This window comes from Aethalodelphis obliquidens, unplaced genomic scaffold, assembly GCF_003676395.1.
Source record: "Aethalodelphis obliquidens isolate GAN/ISIS:26980383/991018 unplaced genomic scaffold, ASM367639v1 scaffold108, whole genome shotgun sequence".
NCBI lineage: Eukaryota > Metazoa > Chordata > Mammalia > Artiodactyla > Delphinidae > Aethalodelphis > Aethalodelphis obliquidens.
The window spans coordinates 749,751-775,102 of NW_020838052.1; the positions used below are offsets into that span (position 1 = coordinate 749,751).

Consider the following 25,352-nt stretch of genomic DNA (forward strand, 5'->3'; position numbering starts at 1 on the left):
TCAAGACCTAGAGACCTCCCTACCTCGCCCCCGTGTAACTAATTGACCGATGTCTCGCCCCCGCTCCTGCAGAGGCGGTAGACCACCCCTCCCTATGTGTTTGGAGGCACAAGTCTCATCCCACAGAGAAGCACGCAGATTTACCCCTTCTAGGCTAGAGTGAGTCCCCATTATGGAAAATCAGATCTCACCACCTCCTCCCCAGGTGCTGGCATACTGAATTTGTAAAGGCTTGACCCAAAAATGCCCTGCAGCAAACAACAGCAGACCTTAACCCATTAAGAGACAGTCAGAACTGCCTCTCCTGGGGTACCCGGGGAAGAAGGGCTCAGATTTATTCTCTTTTTTAGGTAGACACAGATCATCCCTCCTCTCCCCCCTTCCCCAAGGATTTAGAATCACCAACTGTAGGAAAGGAGAGACCCCAAGGGAGCAGAGAGGTGCCCTCCAATGTTGAGAAGCAGTGACATCACTGATCACCCCATAGTGCGTGCATATGGGCTACCCCCTTATCCGAGGTAGAGGAGCTCAGATCTTTTTCTCCCTATCCAGGAAAAAAACCCACAGGAACCCCCCCCCCACCTACTGTAAGGGCCGTTCCATTGAATGTATAGCTGCATTCCACCCTCCCCCATGCAGAGAACCAGAGGTCCTTTTCCTTCAATATTAACACGCTGCTGACTTCAACCCGTACACGAGATAAACAGATCGTGCCCCATCCCATCTCCCATGGAAGGGGCTAGAGTAACCCACTGCGGGCAAGGTGCAGACCCCATTCATGCAAAGCTGCATAATTCCCCCCTTTGTTAGCATGGCACTAATGTCACCTTGTAGTGGAGATTGGTATATCAGTCCCATCTCATGGCCCTCCCTAGGATAAAGTGATTCAAAGTACCCCCCAGCCCCGGTCCCTGCACAACTTACAGATGTAGACTTGTGCTCCTCTCCCATGCAGCGGAGATGCACACAGCCACTGTGCCGGTTTATCTAGTTCCTCTGTATCCTGGAGTAGAGTGACAAAAGGCATCCTGCCCTCCTCCCCCCTGTCACCAAGGAACAGACCCCAGCCATACATACAGGTGCACATTTTTCCCCCCTCCCCCAAGATTTTGCACTGACCTCAGTCCACATAGACATACAGATAAAAAGCCCTATTCTGAGGTCCCTTTTCCCCAGGGTAGATTCCTGGGATATGTCTTTTCCTCCCACTTCCAGGGTAAATGAGAACCCCCTATTTGGGGAAAAGAGGTGCAGTTAATACCCTTTGTAGAAACAGATTGTCCTTGCATACCACTCTCCCCTTAGAGAGGTTTAGTGCTAGTCCCTTACCTGGGGTATCCTATATCTGATGCATTGAGGCACTGACTCCACCCAGGAAGAGAGGTTTAGCCCTAATTTCCCATTGGGTAGTGTGACACTACCTTCCCTGTAATATTATTATTATAATTAATTATACTCAGCCATACCAGGTGCCAGCTCCAGTATAACCCCTTCTCTCAGATTCCTCTAATTGTTAGGGCTTCCTTATCATGTTCTTTAACATTTTATTTTGCCTTCAGGGGGCTCAGAAGGGGCTTATAGCATTGTGGTTCCTCTCTCTGTCTTCAAATTGGTTCTTCTCTCATTCCAACAGGAAAAAAAAAGCCTGCAGATTTGAATCTACCTGCTTTCAAGCTAGTCATCATGGTGAAACTTAGACACAGTGAGTTTCTTTTACCACTTCTTCCCAATCCTAAGCTTTAATGAATATTCATAGTATTTTAAAAAATTTCCCAGAATGGGGCTTCCCTGGTGGCGCAGTGGTTGAGAGTCCTCCTGCCGATGCAGGGGACACGGGTTCGTGCCCCGGTCCGGGAAGATCCCACATGCTGTGGAAAGGCTGGGCCCGTGAGCCATGGCCGCTGAGCCTGCGCGTCCGGAGCCTGTACTCCACAACGGGAGAGGCCACAACAGCGAGAGGCCCGCGTACCGCAAAAAAAAAGAAAAAAAAATTGTCCAGACGCACAGTATTTGTAAATTGTTCAGTCAGTAATAGTATTTGCCTACCAGTGTTGTTGTGAGGATTTAATGAATTAAAATAGGTAGAACACTTAGAACAGTGCCTGGCACATAATAAGTGGTCTGTAAGTATTAGCTTTAAAGATTCAGCCTTCATTTCTCTTTGGAGTTTAGCCCCTCAGAGGATGCATACACTGTCTGCCACTGAATTATTGTCTGATCTCTCTTGAGCTTTGGATTTTTCTTACCTATGAAACAGACAGTGTGGATACATTGCTGTTCTTTCTGCCTTCAGGACTCTTTCCCTTTCCTTCTCATCCTTTAATGGGATAACTCTTGCTTGTTTTTCAGATTTCAACTTATACATCATTTCCTCTGGGAATCCCTCCTGTTAACCTCCTCCGTTGGTTTCTACTTGTCTGTGTACCCACAGGAACCAGGGCTGTTGACTCTATGATTGGGTCTGTCTCTTTCACAACACTGTTAACTTCTCACTGACATCTGGTTCATCTTTGTGTCCCAAGGGCCCAGCATGACCAGGCATAGCTATTTGGCACTTACTGTATGCCAGGCACTAGAATGTCTTAATTAATAGTGCTAACTCAATCCCCCCCTCCTCCCACCATGATGCTTACAGCCTAGAGGGAGAAGACAAATGTGATACATGGACTCTTCCTTAAAAGAGGGAAGGCAAAGGCAGTAGGACAGGTCTGGTTCTGTGCTTCCCTGCCTTTATCCTGCTATGGCCCAAGCAGAAAATGATAACATTTGGATAGCACACTGGATAGACTGGATGAGAATTGTGCAACCCAGTGGCCTTGTATTCTGTGTGAATTGTGGCCCTGCCTATGTAGGGCTTGGTGAAAAAAAATTCACTTACTTTATATAATCATAAAAATTTCATCAAGAATCAGACTTTGGTTATGTTAATACCAAAAGCAAATAATCATTTTTTCACGTAACACAAGAAAAGTGAACAAAAGTAGTTATACTCTATTTAAGAATATCAAATACAAGATAATAATAAAAGTATTATTTTTTAATTAATTTTTATTGGTAATAGAATTATTAATAGTGATGAAAAACAATAATTACCTGGTGAAACAGAGTGTATGCATACAAAAGAACCCTGGCAGTTTAAAAAAATGAGGAAGTAGTATATGGAAAGACTATTATATGGAAAAACTGTTAGATGGAAAGATCTCCAGGATTTGTTAAGTGAAAAAAGCAAGTTGCTGACAGGAGTACATAGTATGTTACCTTCCCTGGGAGAAAATGGAGGGAAATAAGAATATAAATTTGTATTTGCATAAAGAAACTGAATGATGCATCACAAACTAATAAAGTGGTTTCTTGTGGTGAGGGGACTGCAGTGGCTAGGGACAAGTGTGGGAGGGAGATCTCTCAGAATACATGGTTTTATTTTTATTTATTTTTCATAATTTTTATTGGAGTGTAGTTGATTTACAATGTTGTGTTACTTTCAGGTGTACAGCAAAGTAAATCAGTTATACTTATACATATATCCACTCTTTTCTAGATTCTTTTCCAACATAGGCCATTACAGAGTATTGAGTAGAGTTCTCTATGCTATACAGTAGGTCGTTATTAGTTATCTATTTTATATATAGTAGTGTGTATATGTCAGTCCCAATCTCCCAGTTTATCTCCCCCGCTTTCCCCACTGGTGACCATAAGTTTGTTTTCTACATCTGACATGGTTTTACTTTGGAACCATCTGACTGTATTACCTGTTAAAGAACAATCATACATATCTGCATTAGTGGGAAAATGGTGAACATTAAATTAAATAGAAAAACTTTACATGTGCACACAAAACAAAGACTTTCACTGTTAAATTGCAACTGAAGTCTTGATCAGACTAACTAGGATGATTGCAGCGGAAGATGGGGGAGGTGCTTCATGGTGCAGCTCCCTGCACCCTGGGCTAGAGATACCTTGGACCCAAATGGTAATGATAATGATTAAATCTGGGAAGGTTATTGAGAAGCCCTAGAAAGAGTGTTCACATACAGTTTCAACTGTTGTACGTTTTTGAATGGCTATTAAAAAGGAGGGTACGTTTTATCATTTAAAAGATTTACAACCATCAATGATTGGTGGCACAGGTATGTAATCCATCGTAATGACAGACTGGAATGTAAGCTGCACAGGGAGGGAAATAGGGTGGCCGTTGAATAAAGAACCGAGTGGCGCCAGTGTTTTGGAAGTCTCTAGGAGGTTGAACAAATGTGCTTGAAGATAGTTGAGAGGGGTGTCTGAGATTGCTTTCTGAAGTACAAGCAGTTATAGATGATGATCATAGATGTCACCAATGCAATGCGTGGGCAGGTGGCTACATGGAATGGGGATGTCAAGGAAGTGGGAAACCTGAGCATTGGAAGGGGCCCAGTGATCACCAAAGTTGCCCAGGTTGATGATGGCAGGAGTTCAGTTGAAAGTAAAGCTATGGACTTCCCTGGTGGCGCAGTGGTTAAGAATCTGCCTGCCAGTGCAGGGGACACGGGTTCAATCCCTGGTCCGGGAAGATTCCCACATGCCGTGGAGCAACTAAGCCCGTGCACCACAACTACTGAGCCTGCACTCTAGAGCCCGCGTGCCACAACTACCGAAGCCTGTGCACTCTAGGGCCTGCGTGCCCCAACTGCTGAGCCCACATGCTGCAACTACTGAAGCCTGTGCACCTAGAGCCTGTATTCTGCAACAAGAGGAGCCACCGCAATGAGAAGCCTGTGCACCACAGTGAAGAGTAGCCTCCACTCGCTGCAACTAGAGAAAGCCCACGTGCAGCAACGAAGACCCAATGCAGCCAAAAATTAAAAAAAGATAATTAAGAAAAAAAAAGCTATGAGCTAGGTGCTTCAGTAAAAGAGGAAAAGTGACTCATAGGTGACAGGCATAGCAGCAGTCTCAAAAAAAAGTAGGATTCCCCCTTCCCCCCTCTTTTTTAACAAGAGGGAGAAATTGGTTTGGCAGTGGTGAGTCTGCAAGATACCTCCTGCACCTACTGGCTCCAAGGTATTCATGTTAATATAAACTAATAGCCACCTTTCAAGCCTGCAGGTGAAGCAGTGTCCTCAGGGGAGAGCTGAGTCTCTATTAAGGCAGGAGGTTGAGGAATTGTTCCCAAGAAAAGATGGAAGAATTAGGGGAGTGCTGATCTCCTAAGTGGGAGTTTCAGAGGGCATAGTGGGAAGTCGGATGCAGGGGTAGATGGAGGATGGGGGCAGAGTCACTGCCAGGCTGGGGATACAGGGATGTAGTGGGGTGAGAGTATGGGAGATGATGGATGAATGGAGAGATCCACCTTTGAGTATTGATATGAGAGTTGGTGGATGGAGATATTGGTGGTCAGAGAGATTTAAGGAAATTCTTCAAGGTCATATAGCTAGGTAGTTATTGAGCCAGAACAGGAACCTAGGTATGGCTGGCTAAAAAATGGTAGCTGTTTTCTCTCTGAAGCTATTAAAAAACAGTAACAGCGGCTCCTGGGTGTTGCAGTGTTGTGAGTGGTGACTGCACCCCTACCCTCTTCCTCGCTTCTCCTCCCCTCTCCTTCTCCTCTCTGAAGCAGACGTTTTTCGCCACTTTAAGTGATGTATTTTCTTTCATCATGTGCCTGTATCCAGTGCAGGCCCTCATTTTCCAGGGAAGTTAGGCCGATGGAAATTGTTGAGTAAAATGGCCAGACCTGGTTCCTTCCAAACCTCACATTCTTTTCATTGCAACATGAGTACTTTGGAAGAAAAGGAGACTTGGGATCTGATTTTTTTTTTGTTATGGGGAAATTAGGCCCATTCACATTCATTATGATAACTAATATGTTTGGTCTGATTTTTACCATCTTATTTTATATTTTTTGTTTGTTTCTTCTTATTCCCTTATTACTTTTAAAAAGTTTAACAAGTTAAAAAGAAATCCTCCACCAGGACTTAAAATTACGTTGGTAATTGCGTTCATATTTATATCAAGCATAACTAAATTTTTTTTATCACTTTACCAAAGTTAAATAACTATTTTTGCCCTACTCTTCCAAAGTGAGACCTTTAGCATGATTTTATACTTATTTTTGCTGGTATACTTCCTCAAGTAGTTTTACCAGAAAGGGAACACAGGTGGTAATCTTTGCACATGTCTGTCTTTTACCTTCACGTAAGAGTGAAATATTGATCAGTTATAGGAATTTAGCTTGGAACACGGTCCCTTGTCTCAGTACTTTGTAATGGTTATTCTTCTGTCTTAAGTGTTCAGAATTGTGGATTTGAGAAGGCTGTCTGCTTCTCTCACATTTGTTGGGAATGCCTTCTGTTTGGAAGTTTACAAGATTTTCTCTTTATCCTTGGAGTTCAGAAATTTCATCAGTGTATGCCTAGGGCATATGTCTTTTGTTAATCTTGATGCTCCATGCGCCTTTCTAGTCTGAAGCCTCAGTCCTGTTTTCAACTTGGGAAACTTTCATCTATTATTTTAAAAAATAATTGCTTCTCCATTTGTATCTTTTCTCTTTCTGGAACTCCTGTTAATTTAGATACTAGCTCTCCTGAGTCCATTCTCCATTTTCTGTTTTTACATTTTTTTTTTTTTAAGTTGTGGCGCGCGGGCCCAGCAGTTGTGGCTCGCGGGCTCAGCCGCTCCGGGGCATGTGGGATCCTCCCGGACCAGGGCCCGAACCCGAGTACCCCACACCGGCAGGAGGACTCCCAACCACTGCGCCACCAGGGAAGCCCCTGTTTTTACTTTTCTTTGGATTTTTGTCCTGTTTTAAGCAAGCTCTTCCCTTGGCCTTCTAGCTTATTAATTTGGTTATTAGTGATGTCTGTTCTGTTTTTCACTACATCAATTGAATTTTTATTCAATATCAAATTTTGGGAATCTTTTTCTCACACAGTTCATTTGAAGTATCTTCTTGAATCTCTTTAAGAACTTGCAGTAGTATTTATTTATTTAATTAATTTATTAAAAAAATTTTTTTTTGGCTGTGTTGCGTCTTTGTTGCCTCGCATGGGCTTTCCTCTGGTTGCGGCAAGTGGGGGCTACTCTCTGGTTGCAGCAAGTGGGGGCTACTCTTCGTTGTGGTGTGCGGGCTTCTCATTGCAGGGGCTTCTTGTTGCAGAGCATGGGCTCTAGGGCACAGGCTTAGTAGTTGTGGCACACGGCCTCAGTTGCTCTGCAGCATGTGGGATCTTCCCAGACCAGGGCTCGAACCTGTGTCCCCTGCATTGGCAGGCAGATTCTTAACCACAGTGCCACCAGGGAAGTCCTGCAGTAGTATTTAACTCCTCTGTTTCCTACATTAACTCTGCTTTGGCGTGAACCACCTAGTGTGATTGGGGAGCCTGTTCTCTGATAATCTCAAGCTGCTCCTATATTTGTTTGTAGCATATATCCTGACCTCCCAGAACCTCCCCCTGTAAGAATTCCTTTAGCCCCCTTGCAAATGGTGAGAATTAAGGGAAGCCATTCTTTCTGAGAGGCCAGCTGTGAAGGAGATGACAGACGGGACTCCTCATTGAAGTGGGAAGAGGCCCCTTAAGTTGCTGGGCTTTGTTAAGGCGTGATTGTAGAAGGTGAACTCTCTCCTCCTTAAATCAAAGGGAGGTTGCAGTTTAGCTGTGTAGCGCAATTCCCTTTGGAGGCAATGACATGAGCAGGGTCAGCAGGAAGGGACAGTTCTCTCCCCATGTGCTGAGGGCATCTACTCTGGCTTAGCTGGCTGGGACTCCTCAGAGTCCCTAACCAGGGACTAACCAGGGTCCCTAACTCTAACCCTAACCCTCAGATCACTTTCCCATGCTACCAGCCCCCCACCTCAGCCTGGTGCCAAAATTGTTGAGCTGCCCCAGCTAGAAGTTGGAAGAGAGAAAGGAGTCAGAAGCGCACCTTCAAGTTGCTCTCTTCACAGGATTCCCTTAAGAATTGTTTCAGTTTGCACTGAATACCCCGAACATTTATATCCAGTACCTCCTCTGACACTGTTGCTGCCAGCTCCGTGTCTGTCTTGTGCGCCTAGACAGACATGGTGTCTGAGGCTTCCTTAGGTTCCCAGTGTGGCCTGACCTCCATTAAGGTTCAACAAATGTTGGGTAGGTGGATGATGGCTTTTTTTTCTTTCTTTAGAAAATAAAAAGCCAGGTAAAAGTTCCAAAGGCTGCAAGAAGGTAAGTTGGTTCCACGCTCAGGTAAGGTATACCCATTGTTGACGACAAGGTCAGGAACAGGTTACCCACCCTAGAAGAGGCCCACAAAACCAGGTAGATATTGGGTGACTCCAAACAGAGCACTGCATTGGAATCAGTAGATCTGGCTTTCCCTCCCTCTCTGGGTGGCTTCAGCAGAGAAGCAGCAGCATTTATTAAGTTCCCACCACAAGCCATGTACTGCTTTGTGCTTGGTTTACCTTGGTTAGGGATTGTCATCATCCTATTTTTTAGATGAAGAAACTGAGCCTCAGTGAGAAAGTTCTTAGGTTCAAGGTAGCACAGCTAGGACTTGAGTCTGTCTAATTCCCAAGTCCCTATTGCTCATGGAGAGGAGGGAGGTTCAAACAGTCTTTGGCCCCAGCTCCTGGATCTTCTGGTCCTGCTGGGAAAGTTGTGGACACGTAGGACTTGGGTCAGAGCAGCGGTTCTCCAACTTTAACTAGCCCTCCAGAATCACCTGGAGGGCTGGTTAAAACACAGATTGCTGGGCTCTACCCTTGAGTTTCTGATTTGGTAGATCTGTCTTGGCATCTGATAATTGGTATTTCTAGTGCCTAGGTGATGCTGTTACTGTTGTTCCAAGGGCTGCACGTCCCTGCCTGGCTAGGGGAAGAAGGGTCTTTTTCTAGTCAGATGGGCAGACCTCTGGGGACAGAGCCCTTTTTGTCTGCTTCTCTCCTCTTTCCCCCAACAACTACACTTCTGAGCAGCTTTAACACCCGCTGGGAAGGGTGATTTCCATGTGTTCATTAAGTCTGTTCATTTTTTCCCTGTTGTGTGGTGACCAGCCTGCAAAGCAGAATGGGAAGAAAGCAGCCACCAAAGTGGCCTCCGCTCCCCAGTTTGTTCACTCCAATGATCATGCCAATCGGGAGGCTGAATTAAAGAAGAAGAGGGTAAGCCCTTTCCCTTGGAGAGAGAGGGCCTGGCTTGACTGCCAGGTCTACAGAAATGTTGAAAGGCAAAGGCCAGAACTGTTAGGGTTGTTGAGGCTGTTTGTGGAAAGGGGAAGAGAGGGCAGTTGCCTTGATACTTGATTTAGTGTCCATTTGCTCACCTCCCAGTCCATGGCTGTCTGGTTTATGTTCTCATTGCTCCACTGGAATGACCCCTGCCAGCCTCACCAGCATGTTCTCTGGTATCAGACTCATGGATAACTTTCTTCCCTCATGTTATTCAAATTCTCAGCATTTGAGACCATGATTTTTTTTTTGAAACACTCTCACTTTGGCTTTCCTGTCATCTCACTCTCCTGGATGTCCTTTCTTTTCTGCTGTCTCTTGCTGCTCTGTAAATGATGGAGCATCCCAGGACCTTGTTTTCTTTTCCTCTCTGGTCTTAAGTGCTTCCCGCTACTTAGAACACATTCTCTCTCAGCTTCACATATCTTCCTTGTATTAGTGTCTGCCATACTTTCCCTTCCTTCATCTCTTTGTCTTTTTCTTTCTCTCAAACCCCTTATCTCTTGCTGTCATATCTTCTCCCTTCCTGTATCCCTGCTCCTCCCACCTGTGCCATGTCACACTGTTTTCTCCCTCTGTCACCTGCTCCCTGTTACTCTTGGTCTTCCATCCCTCCCTTAGACTGCAGACCTAGTCAGCTACAGCCCTGGTATGCGTTCACTTGTTAGGTTGAGGAGATGAGGGAGAAGCAGCAGGCTGCCCGGGAGCAAGAGAGACACCGACGCAGGACCATTGAAAGCTATTGTCAGGATGTCCTGCGACGCCAGGAGGAGTTTGAGCGCAAGGTAAGAGAGCAGTCTTTGCCCCTGGGTAGGACTGGTGTGGGTTTGCTCAAAAGCATCTTTTGCCATTGATCTGTGAAAAGGAAAGAGGAAGGGTGTGAGATTGTTGGAGGGGGAGTAGAGAATCAGTTCAGAGAGGACGGGAAACAGTAGGGACATGGAGGGAGGGTGAGAGGGAGGTGAAGAGCCTTATCTGTGACTGGACAACCCTGGTTAGGTCCTTTCTCCCAAGCTGGAACCCAAAGACTGGGGTCTGGGAGTGGGGAGGCGTTGGACTAGGGGACAGGGGGAGAGAAGGAATGAGAACGTGAGGGGAAAGTTAAGAGAAGAGTCTTCTTTCTAGGACCTCTTACTGCCTTTCTGGCATATAGTCTCATCTCACAGAATATATACTTTCCAACTTAAAGTTCCTTTTCTAATATAAAGTACACATTTTGCTTCCTCCATCCCACATTCCCCATAGATTGTTTTTCTCACTTATACCTCCCTCTTACATTCCTCCCTTATACACTCAGGTGCAATCCCAGGCCTCTAGCTGGTGCTCAAACACACACTTACAAATAGGCACACACATGGACCATGTGGGTCTATCCTTTCTTCTTCTAGTTCCTGGCTTTGTTGGCTGATACAAGCTGCTCTTTGGTGGGCTGGGACTCACGTGGCTCTCCCAGCCTCCCATGGTTGCCAAAGACAGCTCTCACTCTCTTTCCTCCCCTGGACCATTGTCTTTTTTTCCCTTTAGGAGGAAGTTTTGGAGGAATTAAATATGTTTCCTCAGTTGGATGATGAGGCCACAAGGAAGGCTTATTACAAGGAGTTCCGTAAGGTATGGAGGCCCATTTTTTTAAAAAAATTTTATTCATTTATTTATTTTTTGACTGCATTGGGTCTTTGTTGCTGTGCGTGGGCTTTCTCTAGTTGTAGCGAGCGGGGACTGCTCTTGGTTGCAGTGCGTGGGCTTCTCATTGTGGTGGCTTCTCTTATTGCAGAGCACAGGCTCTAGGCATGTGGGCTTCAGTAGTTGTGGCACACGGGCTCAGTAGTTGTGGCTTGTGGGCTCTAGAGTGCAGGCTCAGTAGTTGTGGCGCTCAGGCTTAGTTGCTCTGCGGCATGTGTGATCTTCCTGGACCAGGGCTTGAACCCGTGTCCCCTGCATTGGCAGGCAGATTCTTAACCACTGCACCACCAGGGAAGTCCCGGGGGCGCATTTCTTAAGGCCCTTTAGGGAGGGCATCAATCCAGTGCTGTCTCCTCTCTGCTTCTGTTTTTCCTAAGATGGAGACCTCTTCTTTCATGGGCCTGTTGATTGCTACCCAGTTCTTTCCCTGCCTTCATGCCTCATTCCCTGCCCTGCAGGTGGTGGAATACTCTGATGTGATTCTAGAAGTCCTGGATGCCAGGGACCCATTGGGCTGCCGCTGCTTCCAAATGGAGGAGACTGTCCTGCGGGCAGAAGGCAACAAGAAGCTGGTCCTGGTCTTGAACAAGATTGGTGGGTATTGGGCAGTATTGGGTAAGGCAAGGCAGGGACCAGGACTTGTTGAAAAACTAGCTTGGACCAGACCCTGACACCCAGCAACTCAGTGGTATCCATAACAGTTGTGCAAGGTAGGAATTCTTGTTTGAGTTTTTAAAGCCAGGGATTTGAGAGGTGAAGTCACTTGTCTAAACACACACACACCACACACACAGTACAGCAGAAGTTGGGAATGGAGTTAAAGCCTGTCTGCCTTTCAGTCCCCTGTTTTTGCCATTTTGAGCTTTATCTGTGACTGGCCAACCCTGGAGAGTTCCTCTTTTCTCCCAAGCTGGAACCCGGACACTGGGGCAGAAGAGCACATCGGCTCACGAGTCACTCAGGTCTGGGTCTCATCCCAGTTTTGCTGTCTGTTTTCTCTGGGATCTTGGACAAGTCATGTCACCTGAGAGCTTCTGTTTCTCTAGGTGTAAAATGGGCTGTGATTGTCCCAATCTCATAGGATTGTTGGAGAATTAATGATAAAGTGCTTGGTACATACATGTTCAGTTCTTCATAAATGGTAGCCATTTTTGTCAAGGTTATTCTTGACATTTGGCCCAACCTAGAATGATCCAGGGAGGGGTGGGAAGCACTGTCTTTGGGAGGCCTCTGGTACCCTGGGCCCCCTGGTCTGGAAGGAAGGCATCTAGGACCATAGAGCTGTTTACCCATTCTCCTTGAGGAAACAGGTCTCCTCAGGGAGGGCCAACTGGTCCCCTAGACTAGACTGTCCTTTCTAACTCTAACCTGGGGACTGGACAGGGACTGTCAGTGCTAGGGAGATATCTGTTGGCAGGAGGTGGGCCAAGTCTTGGATGTGGGTGGCTGCATCTTTAGAGTGAGCCATCGAGGTGATGTTCTCCTTTCCAGTCCTCTCTGTTCCTATTTTCCCCAGACCTGGTCCCCAAGGAGGTTGTGGAGAAGTGGCTGGAATACCTTCGGAATGAGCTGCCAATTGTGGCTTTCAAGGCCAGCACCCAGCATCAGGTCAAAAACCTGGTAAGCTGGGGCCAGGGACATCTAGCCTCTTTCAGGGTAGCCTGGGGCTACACTGTTTTCTAATTATATCATTAACATAGAAATGTGTTTTCAATGTAAGATATTAAAGTATACAGAAACATTTGTTGCTTTGATGGAGAGAAACTGGGTCCTGGGGGACATTTGTTTTTTCAATTTTGTACCAGGTATAAAACTTATTTATTTAAAAAAATAAAGTAGAAAAAATAAAAACAATTACAGTTGACCCTTGAACTAAACAGGGGTTAGGGACATCCACCTTCTGCACAATGGAAAATCTGTGTATAACTTATAGTTGGCCCTTCATATCTGCAGTTCTGTATCTGCAGATTCAACCAACTGCGAATCATGTAGTACTATAGTATTTACTAGTGAAAAAATTTGCGTATAAATGGACCTGTGCTGTTCAAACCCGTGTTGTTTAAGGGTCAACTGTATAGATGGAAGCTTGAATATCCTTACGCTGGTACCTCTAATTCCAAACTCTTTTATCCATATCCAGAAGTAACCACCATTGTTAGTTCGGTGTGTATCCTTCCAGATGTTTTTCTGTGCTTTATATTATATGTGGATGTGTTTATAAAGAGAAAATAGTGTTTACGAGTATCATATATGTCATCCTGCATTTTGTTTTTTTTTTCCTTGAAGATCTTTCTATAGAGTTCTACCTTTTTGATGCTAAATAAAATTAGTTTCCAATTTTTTTTTATCATTATAACCAGTACTACAACATGTACTCTTACACATCTTGGCTAGTGGGCAAGTGTTTGTGTAGGTTGGGCACTGAGAGGTAGAGTGGCTGGGTCATAGGCTTTTTGCATTTTACATTTTCCTAGTCACTGACAAATTGCTCCCCAGCACCCCACCTCCTCCACCCCCACCCCTCAGTGGCTGTACCAATTTATCTTCCCACTAATGGGATAGATGAATGTGTGAGAGGGCTTATTTCCCTACACCCTTGCCAACATTTGATATCATTAAACATTTAAATCTTTATTCATCTGGGAGAAACATGATGTCTCCTTTATAATTTTTTGGCCTTTTTCATGGCAAAAATGTGATAAGCATCCTTTTTTAACAGTTTTCTTTCATTTGTGTTCCACTTCAAGGATATAGCTCCTTAATCTGTTTCTTATTAATAGATATTTAAGTCAATTCCTATTTTGAAGTACTGTGGTAGGTAAGTAAGGACAGAAGAAGAGCCGAAAGGGCATTGTAGGCAGAGGAGGTAGCATCAGGAGTAAGGAGATGGAGGCCGAAATGACCTTGACCTGTGTGAGGAATCAAGGGAAGGTAGACTTTATGTGGGCCAGGCACCATCTCTTCTCTCCACAGACAGGGAGGCAAACGTCCCCACTGTGTAGGCGAGGTTCACTGAGGCCCAGAGAATGAAATCAGAATTTGCCAGGCACACGCCTGTGAGAGGCAGAGCTGAACTCAAACCTGGCCTGCCTAGAGGCAAGGATGCTATCCTGCCCCTGCTGAGGGAGGCAAGAGACAGGCAGGGACAGAGAAGACTGGAGGTGCAAAGACAGTGGAAAAATAGGCCTTGTGGAAGCAGGGAAATGGCAGGTATTCAGGGCCTATGTGAGAAGCCCTCTGCTTCAGGCTGGGGGTTTCAGTGATCACAGGGAGGCGGCCCTGAAAGTTGGAAATCTGAGCTGAGACCACATCTCCCACCTGATGCCTCTTCTATAATACCCCTCATTTTCCAGAATCGCTGCAGTGTGCCAGTGGATCAAGCCTCTGAGTCACTGCTGAAAAGCAAAGCCTGCTTTGGAGCTGAAAATCTCATGAGGGTTCTGGGGAACTATTGCCGCCTGGGTGAAGTGCGCACCCATATCCGTGTGGGCGTTGTGGGTAAGGCCTTGGGGGAGGTCATGGGACCCAGGCTTCTTCCTTGTGCAGGGGCTTCATTGGGGCAAAGGATTCTGGGAACTTCATGTTACTTTTGTGGGGGGAGGAGAGGAACTGTTCAGGAAGGGTCTTGTGATTTGTAATTTGGATAGGTGGACGTGGGAAGGCATACTCAGGATCACCACCATGGTTTGAGTGTTAGAACCATGGACCAAAAGTGCGGGGCCGGGCTTGGAGTTGGCCTCATCTCATTCTACCAGAGCTGTGGGAGGGAGGGGTGAACACCTCCCTTTCATAGATAAGAACACTGGGGCTCAGAGGAGGGAAAGGGACTTGTAGGGCTCAGCCCTGGGTGAGACAAGGCAGAGCTGAGGCTCAAACCTGGAACCCAGGGTACTGAGGGAAGGCTGGTGGGAAGGGAACAGGGAAATTGAGAGAGGCAGAGATAGACCCGCAGGGAGAGGAAGTGAAGGTGGACACTGAGAAAAAGGTATAGATTTGCATACCTGAGTAGACACAGAAGATTTGAGAAGCCAAATGGTGGGATTGGTGGGGAGTGGAAAGGGAAGACAGATGTGAATGACAGAGGCATGCAGAGAGAGGGAGATATGATCACAAAGAAGTGTGTGCAGAGACTTGCAGAGAAACATAAGAGGGCTAGAGACCCTCCCATGTAAGTAGAGAGGCAGACATGTATACCCAAGGAAAGAATGAGTGAGTCAAACACAGGGATAGAGAGAGATTCAGAGGGAGATACACATAGAGGCAGGAACAAAGATGCAGACACAGAGGAATGCACCCCCAGACCTATGCACACATACAGATCCACAAACACATGTACACATCCACATGTATGGAGACATGTACAGACCCAGAGGCAAAATACATGCAGACCAAGCTCTTCCCATACACTCACCCAACTCCGCTTCCCCTCCCCAATGAAATAGAGCCACGGAGAGACACGTGCCCGGATACACTCGACCCTCAGACATAGTCACGCCCCAGAGTCACAGAGACAGATACACGTCTATGATGAGACGGATATATATGTATATATAGAGAAATAGAGATACAGAGGGCATTAGGGAGGCACAGAGAAAAAGAGACACAGTGGAACATGTACGGAAGGACATACATGTAGAGAGACCAGCCCATGGAGAGAAGGAACATGTACAGAAAGAGCTGAGAGGAGCTGACATAGAGGGAATTACAAAGAGGTAGAATTGGTGGGGTGGGGAGAATTAGAGAGAAAGGACAATGGCCAGAATGAGATACAGTGAGACAAACCGGCAGAGAAAGAGGTGCTTAGATACACAGAGATACACAGACAAAGAAAGATGTGATAGAGAAAAAGATGGAGTGAGAAAGACAGAAATGGGAAAAGCAGTGGTATTTAGAACGAGAACAACCAAGAGACAGAAGATATACAGAGACTTCTATACATGAGGGATATATACACAGGCACATCTGTGAGGGAGCAGTACATGTGTAAGTTCTAGCACACAGAGAAAGAGAATGGTGGGAATGAGAGACCCAGTGAGGAAGAAATAGACAAGGACATCCATAGGCTGAGAGGTGCTCACAGATGCCCAAACAAAAAAACACGCACCACAGGCAGAAAGCTGCTCAGAGACTGACATCTGGAGATGAGCTCCCCCCACCCCCTGCCAGGTGAATTATATACCAGGATGGATGATTCTGTCTTACAACATTTCCCAGTGTCCACCCTCCACTGGATTTTGTCACAGAGGCCTTGCTTTGAGCGTCTTTCCCAGGCTGTTTGTAGGTAGGAGGTGAGTGCCACATCTAGAAAGAGGGACACGTCTAGCCAGGTTGCTCACATATGGAGGAGAGGGGTAGAAAGACCATGGAGGGGGTTGGTCAGGGCCTTGGATGGGAAGGCAGGAGGCCAGGCTCTGTTTTTGGCTCCCCCATGGCCTGGTCACACTGCCCCTGCCTGGGCCTCCCACACACAGGCTGTCCCAGATATTCTTGAGGACCCTTCCTGCCCTGAGCCATCTGCTGCTCCTTTGTAGGCCTTCCCAATGTTGGGAAGAGCAGCCTGATCAATAGCCTGAAGCGCAGCCGTGCGTGCAGTGTGGGAGCCGTTCCTGGGGTCACCAAGTAAGCACCTGCCTGCTCCCCCACTTCACAGATCCTTCACCCTACCATTCCCCCAACTCCCACGCCTTCAGCCCCTGTCCCTTATCTTGGACCAGCCTTTGATTCTTCCCTGGGCATGGGAGTCTCACTAATAGCCCTCATTTACCTGGCACACCCTGGCTGTGGGTCAGGCACCCAGCTGGGTGCTTCCCCCACTTAGCTCCTTGAAGCCTCCCGACACCATGCAAGATTGGGCTCTGAATAAGCAGCTCCACTTCCTCGGTGAAGCAACAGGCTCAGAGAGTCAGAAGCTTGCCTGTGGTCCTGCAGCTCAGTCCCCGGTGGTGGAGGCTAGACTGGAATCAGACCCCATATCTCTCCGCCTTCACCTGTGTGCCATCTGTCCCACCCCTTCTCTCAACTGGGTGCTTGGAGCCTAGAGGATGCCAGGCACATCTGGGCTTATCACCGTCCTGTGTCCTCATATCTCCCCTCTCCCACCCCAGGTTCATGCAGGAGGTCTACCTGGACAAATTCATCAGGCTGCTGGATGCCCCGGGCATTGTCCCAGGACCCAACTCGGAGGTGGGCACCATCCTGTGCAACTGCATTCATGTGCAGAAGCTGGCGGATCCTGTGACCCCAGTGGAGACCATTCTTCAGCGCTGCAACCTGGAGGAGGTACGCGGGCCTCTTGCTTATGCCCTACCCTGCTCCAAGGGCCCTTCGTTCTTCCTCATGATTTCTCTTCTTCCTCTCTTCACCAGATTTCCAGCTATTACGGTGTCTCTGGGTTCCAGACCACTGAGCACTTTCTGACTGCAGTGGCCCACCGCTTGGGGAAGAAGAAGAAGCGGGGCATATACAGTCAGGAGCAGGCAGCCAAAGCTGTCCTGGCTGACTGGGTGAGGTGAGGAGGGGGCTAGGTGTAAGGGTGAAGCCTGCTGGGAGTCAGGCTCCACGAAGGGGATCATCTGTGTTCACTGCAGCGGCGGGGCAGCCTAACTTCTTGGGTAGGGAAGTCCAAGGCACCAGGTCACATCCTGCTTGGCAACTTATGCCCAGTGATTATCCAGCAGCTCAACCTCTTGTTCAGAAGCAACTGTCTGGGTTTTCTAGTTGACCCTCACTGTTTCTGACCTGAGAACTCATTCTCTCTTTGATTGGTCATTTGTTGTCTTAATGAGATCACCAATTTCTTCCCACCTCCCAATTCAGCGGGAAGATCAGCTTCTATACACTCCCACCCTCCACCCACACTCTGCCTGCCCATCTCAGTGCTGAGATCGTTAAGGAGATGACTGAGGTCTTCGACATTGAGGATACTGAGCAGGCCAATGAGGACACCATGGAATGTAAGTAAGGGCGAGTAGGTTGGCCTGCCTGGCACCTGGTCCTGCCCTAGTAGAGCCACACAGACCTGACAACAGGTCCTACATTTGACCTCCCCCTGCTCTGGCTCTACTCTGACTTGGGGAAAACTGTTTAACTAGCTTTAACCTTAATATCTTTTCCCACAAGGTGGAGAATTGTAATCTGGGTCATGGGAATATGGGGGTGGGGTGGGGTAGGGAGGCAGCTGGTTGTGGGCTCTTGGTAGATAGGAAAAAAATCAGCAAAGTACCTGGAACATGGTGAGGTATTTACGAAGTGTGAGGTTCCTTTCCCCATCTCTTGAGGCCTGGAGTGGACTGAGATACTCCTCTCAAAAACCCCTTCTCTCATTTTGCTCCAGGTTTTGTCACAGCCATTGCATGTTCATTTCTAGATTTTTACTTTTATCCACATTGGCAGGTGAGGCATCTGAGACACAGATAGGTGATATTTGCTAAATGGTGCATGGTCATTGACAGGCAGACGTGGCATTCAAACTAGCTCTCTTGCCTTGTTTTGAAGATTCTCCCAACTCAGTATCTAAGTGGTTAAAAGAATGGACTGCCTGGATTAAAATTTGAGTGTTGTGTGGTGCTGTACAAGTTCTTAAGCTCTCCATGTCCAATGATGTCATCTGTAAAATGGGGACAGTAGCACCCACCTGATAAGATAGTTGTGAAGACTTATTTGATATGTAAAAACACTGCCTGGCATATAGTACATGCTTGGTAAATATTAGCTGTTATTAAGATGGTTATTTGTTGAGGTATAGAGGTATGACTTTCAGAAACTCCTGTAGGAAGTTTGTTCTCTTCAGATACTCTACCATCTGCAGCTCTGGTTGATGGCTCCTTTCTTCTCTATCCCACCCAAGGAAGGTACCTGGTGATCTCTGGGCCTGTCTGTGGACACTCTGGGGTAGTGGAGAAAGCCTTGGCTGGCCTGGCTTCTAGTTACCCTGTTTCTCTTGAGGGCCAGTAGCTTTCCTTCTCTGGGCCTTTTAGTGTGCTTGGATTACAAATGAGGACAAGAGGCTTGCCTACCCCCATGTGGCTTTGGGCAAGTCAGCCCTTTTTCTGAACTTTGCTTTTCTATTAAGTGGGTAGCTGGGAGGAATTAGTGCTCACATTTTTATGATGATGCTTGACTCTGGCTGTGTGTGAGGGCAAGCAGGGCTCTGGCAGTGAGAATGTACTTTGGCAAAAGATAGAGGTCCCGGAAATTGAGAAGAGGGAGTGGTTAATAGTGAGAATTTCCTAGTTGCCCTAGTGTTGAATCTTGAAGATTAGGGATTAGAGGCCCAGGGCAATGGACACATTTGTGGTTTGCACTGGAGGCCAGCTCTAGGCAAGGCACCAGAGAGAGAGGGAGAGAGGCCCGGTCCTGGGGAGGGAATCCCAGTAGCTGCCATTTACAGAGCAGTGTCTCAGGCCAGTGCATTTCAGGTACCCTCTGCTGTAATTCACAGCAGCCCTTTGTTATAGGGCTTGTGGCATTCTCATTTTCCAGATGAGGAAGCTGAGGCTCCAAGACCAGCTCCCAGCAGGCGAGTACCCTACTGCAAAACCCACATCTTGAATCCTTTGTCATGTGGCCTCCCAGCAGGAATAAAAGAGCCTTCCCTCCTGACTACCCTGGGCAGCGTCCACATATCCTTTCCACTGAGGCCTGACCAGGGGGCTAGTAGCAGGGAGGAGCCAGGGCCCTGACAGTGGTATTTATTGTGTTAAAGGCTTGGCCACTGGAGAACCTGATGAGCTGTTGGGTGACATGGACCCGCTCGAAATGGAGATCAAGTGGCTCCATTCTCCTATGGTGAAAATAGCAGATGCCATGGAAAATAAAACCACGGTGTATAAGGTACCTGTTCTCTTTCTTCATGGCAACACTCTCCTCTACCCCGGGCTCTGGGAAATGGTCAGTCCCTTCCACCTGGCTCCCACAAGGTCCGCCTATAATACTGGGGAGATGCGGGTTGTTAATTCATACCTTGTGGGCTCCCTGGGTGCTAGGCAGGGTGCATCCTTTGCCAAGCAATGGCAGGTCCAAGGAGGAGGCATGCTCTCTCAAGTAGCTTTCCCAGCCCAGCTCTAGCCTAGAGAGCAGGATCCCTGTCTATCCACCCGCTTCTTCAAGTTACAAACCTGGGCAACCCTGATTCTTCCTTCCTTCTAACTAGTATCCTGGATCCTATATACAGTCAGTCACCAAGTCTGTGGCTTCTCCTGCCTAAATCTTAAGAGATGCTCTTGGCCTCTTTCTATTCCTACCATTCCTGTAACCCTAGCCTAACCTTCCAGTTGTCTCCCACCTGGACATTTGTTCCATATGGCAGGTCCCAAAGGTCACCTGCCCTTTCATGGCTCCCCAGGATCAAGTAGATATGCTCTGCTATGATCTCTGGAGGCTTTTTCAGCCTCTATGTCTGCCAGTCCCCCATCGCTGCCCTTCGAGAGGTCACAATTTAGTGGTTTCAACCACGGATATCTACACTGTGATGGGAGACACACAGGCTGGGGTTGGGGGCAGAGGTTGGAAAAGCATGGATCTAAGGGCCCTAACTAACCTATACTACTTGTGGGTCAGGGAAGTATTCCAGGGGGCCTTGATGCTTGTGCCACGTCTTGAAGGTTGAGGAATTCTCTGGGCAAGGGGGGCAGCAACCTGTGGTCAGGGGCTCAGCCAGTGCGCGTGCCAAGACCCAAAAGGGTGAGAGCGTGTTATTTTGCAGAAATCACTAGTGGTCTGAGGTGACTGGAGTGAGGGTAGAGGCAGGGAAAGATGAATGTGGTGTCAGATCATTGAAGGCCTTGAGTTTGACTTTAAACCATGGGTAATAGGTAAACACTGAAAGTTGTTTATGTTTTGTGGGGGAGGGGAGGCAAAGGGTTTAAAATTTTTTTCCCATTTTGTTTATTTAAGATATTTTTTTGATTAGGTACATGGTATAAAATTGAAAAGGTAGGATATTCCCTGGCGGTCCAGTGGTTAGGACTCCACGCTTTCACTGCTGAGGGCCTGGGTTCAATCTCTGGTCGGGGAACTAAGATCCCACAAGCTGTGTGGCGTGGCCAAAAAAAAAAAAGGAAAGGTAAAGGGTATACAGTAAAAGTAAATCTCTCTCCTGCTTCTCTCTCCCAGCCACCCTGCCCCCTCCTGAGTGTCCTTTCAGAGCTACTCCATCTTTATACACACATATATATATAAAAGCAGATAACAGATCTATTTCAATGCTTTTTTAAAAAATTTTATTTATTTATTAATTTATGTCTGTGTTGGGTCTTCATTGCTGTGTGTGGGCTTTCTCTAGTTGTGGTGAGTGAGGACTACTCTTCGTTGCAGTACATGGGCTTCTCACTGTAGTGGTTTCTCTTGTTGTGGAGCATGGGCTCTAAGTGTGCAGGCTTCAGTATTTGTCTTGCGGGCTGTAGAGCGCAGGCTCAGTAGTTGTGGCACACAGGCTTAGTTGCTCCGTGGCATGTGGGATCTTCCCGGACCAGGGCTCCAACCCATGCCCCCTGCATTGGCAGGCGGATTCTTAACCACTGAGCCACCAGGGGAGTCCCAACAGATCTATTTCAATTCAAATAGTCGTATGCTGTTTTTATTGTTCTGCACATTGCTTATTTCACTTACAAATTCATCTTGTAGATTGTTCCACATGATTACTTAAAGAACAGTCCTTCATTTTTAAAAAAGAAAATTATTTATTTGGCTGCATCGGGTCTTAGTTGTGGCACACGGGATCCTCACTGTGGTATGTGGGTTCTTCGTTGCAGCGCGAGGGCTTCTCTCTAGTTGTGGCATGCGGGGGCTAAGTAGTTGTGGCACGTGGGCTTAGTTGCCCCGCGGCATGTGAGATCTCAGTTCCCTGACCAGGGATTGAACCCACGTCCCCTGCATTGGAAGGCGGATTCTCAACCACTGGACCACCAGGGAAATCCTCTGTCGTTCATTTTTGATGGCTATATAATATCTGGAAGGGTTTCTTAAGCAGGGAAGCAACATGGTCAAGTTTATGTATTAGAACTATCACTCCAGTGGCTGGGGTAAAAATCAAGTTGGAAAGAAAGGAGCCAGAGTGGAGGTAAGAAGTCCAGGAAGGAAACTGTTGCCTGAGTTCTGTAAGAAATGATGAGGCCTGCATTGGGGCAGTGGTAGGAATCACGCCATTCCCATCTTCACATAGTTTCGAAAGTCCCCCCAGTGCTTACAGGAAAATCAGTTTAAAGTTGTGAGTTTAAGGCCATCCCCTGATATTTCTCACTGAGCCCATAAGCCCCAGAACATACCATTTTTCCTCAAGGACCAGCAGTAGTTCCCTACTCCATACTGCAAATTCTAGGCTCAGGTTCAGGGCCTGAGTAGGGCCACTCAATTGCACAACTCCATTTAGGAGTGCTATGTTGTAAATGGTGCCCCCTCCCACCCCCGCAACCCCATAGTTGTACAGTGTGGTAGCCTTGCCTTTTACCCACTGTAGTGTAGCAGGTAGTCATACATACAGAATCCTGACTGCTTGGGTTCTCATTTATTCTACTGCTTACTAGCTGTGTGACCTTACGTGCCTTGTTTGTCAAAGACATTGTTGCAAGGATTAAATGAGTTAATACACAGGTGTGTGTGAGTACATGTATACATATACATATGTATGTATATGTATAACACACACATATATGTGTATGCTTAGAAAGGTACGTGGCACATAGTGAGCTTCCTGTCAATATTACCTTTTACTGACCACATGTACCTTCTGTTACAGCCAAATAGACACCCTTTTGGGTGCCCAGGTATGCTCTCTGCTTTTCCAGTGTTCAGTCAGGAATGACCCTTCCATTAGCAGAAGTATGTTGACCACCACCATCCCCTCAGCCTCTGTCACTTACGCTGCATTTCTTTGGTGGGCACTTACTACATTCTAACTTGAGGTGTGGTTGGGTTTTTTCCTCTTTAGCCTGGTTGCTTCCTGAAGGTGGGACTGCATCCGAGCCATTTCTCCAACATTTCCCCATACAGAGCTAGGCACAAAATTGGTGTCAGAACATATTTGTTAAATTGAGTAAGACCTTGAAGGGTCACTTGAACAAAGAATCATTGAATACCAATTGTCATTGACAAGTAATTCTGCTTTTTCATTTTATTCTTGTAAAAGCCATGCAAGCTACCTACTGTCCACCCTTATTTGACAGATGAGCAAATTGTGGCTGAAAGGATAACTAAGCACCTGCTAGTCTGTGGTGGAGCCAGACTTGAAGCTTATTAGTTCTGTGTGGCTCCAAGGCTCCTGTTCTTATGCAAGCCTGTCCTTGCCTCCTCTGCAGAAGTCTTTGGAGGTACTCTGGGGGCCCAGACCTCACTGTTGTCCTTTCTTTCCCCAGATCGGAGATCTCACTGGGTATTGCACCAATCCAAACCGTCATCAGATGGGGTGGGCTAAGCGCAATGTGGACCTTCACCCCAGGAACAACAGCTCAGTGGATGTCTGCCCAGTGGACCGCCGCCCGATGCTACAGAGGATCATGGAGACAGACCCCCTGCAGCAGGGCCAGGCTCTGGCATCTGCCCTGAAGAATAAGAAGAAGCTCCAGAAGCGTACAGGTAGGGGCACTTGACCACACCCCTGTGCTCCAAAAAGAACCTACCTGAGGCCTTAATTAGGGGCTCCTGAATGAGCATCTCCATGTGTCCAGCCCCGGGCCAGGGTTAGGGGGCAGGGAGGGGTTAGGAGGCTTACCTGCTAGCACAGTGGTTCTCAAACTTTAGCTTGTATTAGAATTGCCTGGAGGGCTTATTAAAACACAGGTTTCTGGGACCCACCCCCAGAGTTTCTAACTGAGTAGTTGGACCTTGGGTGGGTGGGTGGCAGGGCGCTGAGAATTTGTGTTTCTAACTGGTTGCCAGTTAGTGGTGATGTTGCTCCTCTGGGAACCACACTTGGAGAACCACTGGCCTAGTTTTATGTATCAAATACCCACCATTTATTTATCACCTGCTTTCTATGTGTTAAGAAGCTTTCAGGCTATATATGTTTACTTTATCAATAGGCGATATATTCAAAATCCAAAGGGTACAAAAGAATATACAATAAAATGTCTCCTTCCAATCCCGCAGTCTTTCAGGCATCCCTCCAGAGGCAACCAGTTAATTTCTTGTATCTCATTCCTGAGATAGGTACACAGGCAAATATCTGTATATTCTTTGTTCTCTTTTTGTAGACAGAGGTTAGTCTCCTGAACATATAGTTTTGCCACATCATTTTTCCACTCAATATATATTATAGATATTTCTCCATCAATTCACAAAAGAACTTCTCCCTTCATTTCAATGGTGGTCTGCTGTATGGCTGGTCCATTTAGGTCTTCATGCTATACTAATTTTCACTAACTCATTGCAAAAGTCTTATTCTCATTTGTTAAGTGAGGAAACTGGGGCCCAGAGACATTAAGTGACACACTCAAGGTATTTGATGGGGCCAAAGTGCAAACCTAGATTTGACTGATCCCATGAGCCCTGTTCTTTGAACTAGACTATGTTCATAACCATTCGCTCTTGGCCTGATTCCACGCTGAGTCCTGGGAATACAGAGATGAATTGCTCTTGAACTGCTGGTCTTATTGGGGAGTGGGGAGGAGATGAGAAAACAGACATTGGCAACACAAAGTGATCACTGTGAAGACATAGAAAGCACAGTGCGGGAACCTAACCCAGCCTGGAGGTCGTGGTGGGGTAGGGGTGATCAGAGAAGGCTTCCAGAAGGAGGTGATGTCTGAGGGGAATCCTGAGGAACAATAAGGTGTGGCTGGAGGATGGAGGTGAGCATTCAGGCTCAAAGCCCCTACTGCCATCCTGCCCCTTTGCCGTGAGAGCTTTGAGGGTCATGGCAGAGTGCTAATAAGTTCAACACAGTAAAAGAAAACAGCTGTTTTGATACTAGGAAGAGAAAAATACTTGAAGCTCAGTACTCTGACACTCTGAGATACAAGCTATTTTGGGGTGATCATTTCATAGGTAGACAAATGGGTCTTCCTGTGAGGCTGAGCAGTGGCTGCCATTAGCTCACCAGTTGTTTTGTTTAGTGTTGGGTGGGGAGGGGGCGGTTAGGGAGCCAGTTTGGGAGTTTGGTGCAGACCAAGGTAAATGTAGGCTAGCTCCTGCAGGCCTCCTGTTGGCAAGCCAGCCACCAAGTGACTGCCCATTTTTCTCCATCTGCAGATAAACTCGCCAGCAAGCTGTCTGATTCCATGATGTCCGCCCTTGACCTCTCTGGCAATGCTGATGACAGTGCTGGTGACTGATCCACTGATCTCACCTCCTTCCCCCACTCCAAGCATCAGTTCCAGTGGAAATAACAGATGAAATGGTTTGCTTCTCCCTGAAATTAAAAGAGCCCCTTCCCCCAACCCCCCTTCCCTCCATTCTCCGGGAAAAAAAAGTCCCAAGTGTCTGAAACTGACAAACCCAATACCCTTATTTAATCTGTACTCTGTTTTCAAGAGAAATTAAAAAAAAATTATCAGCA

General features: G+C 46.9%; 1 protein-coding gene across 7 annotated transcripts in view; it reads left to right on the forward strand.

Annotated features, from left to right (window-relative positions):
• GNL3L (G protein nucleolar 3 like) overlaps window positions 1-25,352 on the forward strand; it is a 26,056-nt gene extending 704 nt beyond the window's left edge. For 3 of the 7 annotated variants that reach the window (XM_027096772.1, XM_027096773.1, XM_027096771.1), the window contains exons 2-16: window positions 1,634-1,702; window positions 8,137-8,177; window positions 9,008-9,115; window positions 9,850-9,966; window positions 10,706-10,789; window positions 11,320-11,455; window positions 12,378-12,481; window positions 14,215-14,359; window positions 16,393-16,480; window positions 16,966-17,140; window positions 17,227-17,369; window positions 17,678-17,814; window positions 19,566-19,693; window positions 23,212-23,431; window positions 25,046-25,352. In XM_027096772.1, coding sequence (XP_026952573.1) covers window positions 1,684-1,702; window positions 8,137-8,177; window positions 9,008-9,115; window positions 9,850-9,966; window positions 10,706-10,789; window positions 11,320-11,455; window positions 12,378-12,481; window positions 14,215-14,359; window positions 16,393-16,480; window positions 16,966-17,140; window positions 17,227-17,369; window positions 17,678-17,814; window positions 19,566-19,693; window positions 23,212-23,431; window positions 25,046-25,128 — 1,728 coding nt within the window. In that variant the 5' untranslated portion in view covers window positions 1,634-1,683 and the 3' untranslated portion in view covers window positions 25,129-25,352. Of the gene's footprint in view, window positions 1-1,633; window positions 1,703-8,136; window positions 8,178-9,007; window positions 9,116-9,849; window positions 9,967-10,705; window positions 10,790-11,319; window positions 11,456-12,377; window positions 12,482-14,214; window positions 14,360-16,392; window positions 16,481-16,965; window positions 17,141-17,226; window positions 17,370-17,677; window positions 17,815-19,317; window positions 19,380-19,565; window positions 19,694-23,211; window positions 23,432-25,045 lie in introns of those variants that run through there. The other 4 variants (XM_027096774.1, XM_027096775.1, XM_027096776.1 and 1 more) reach the window with 4 other exon arrangements.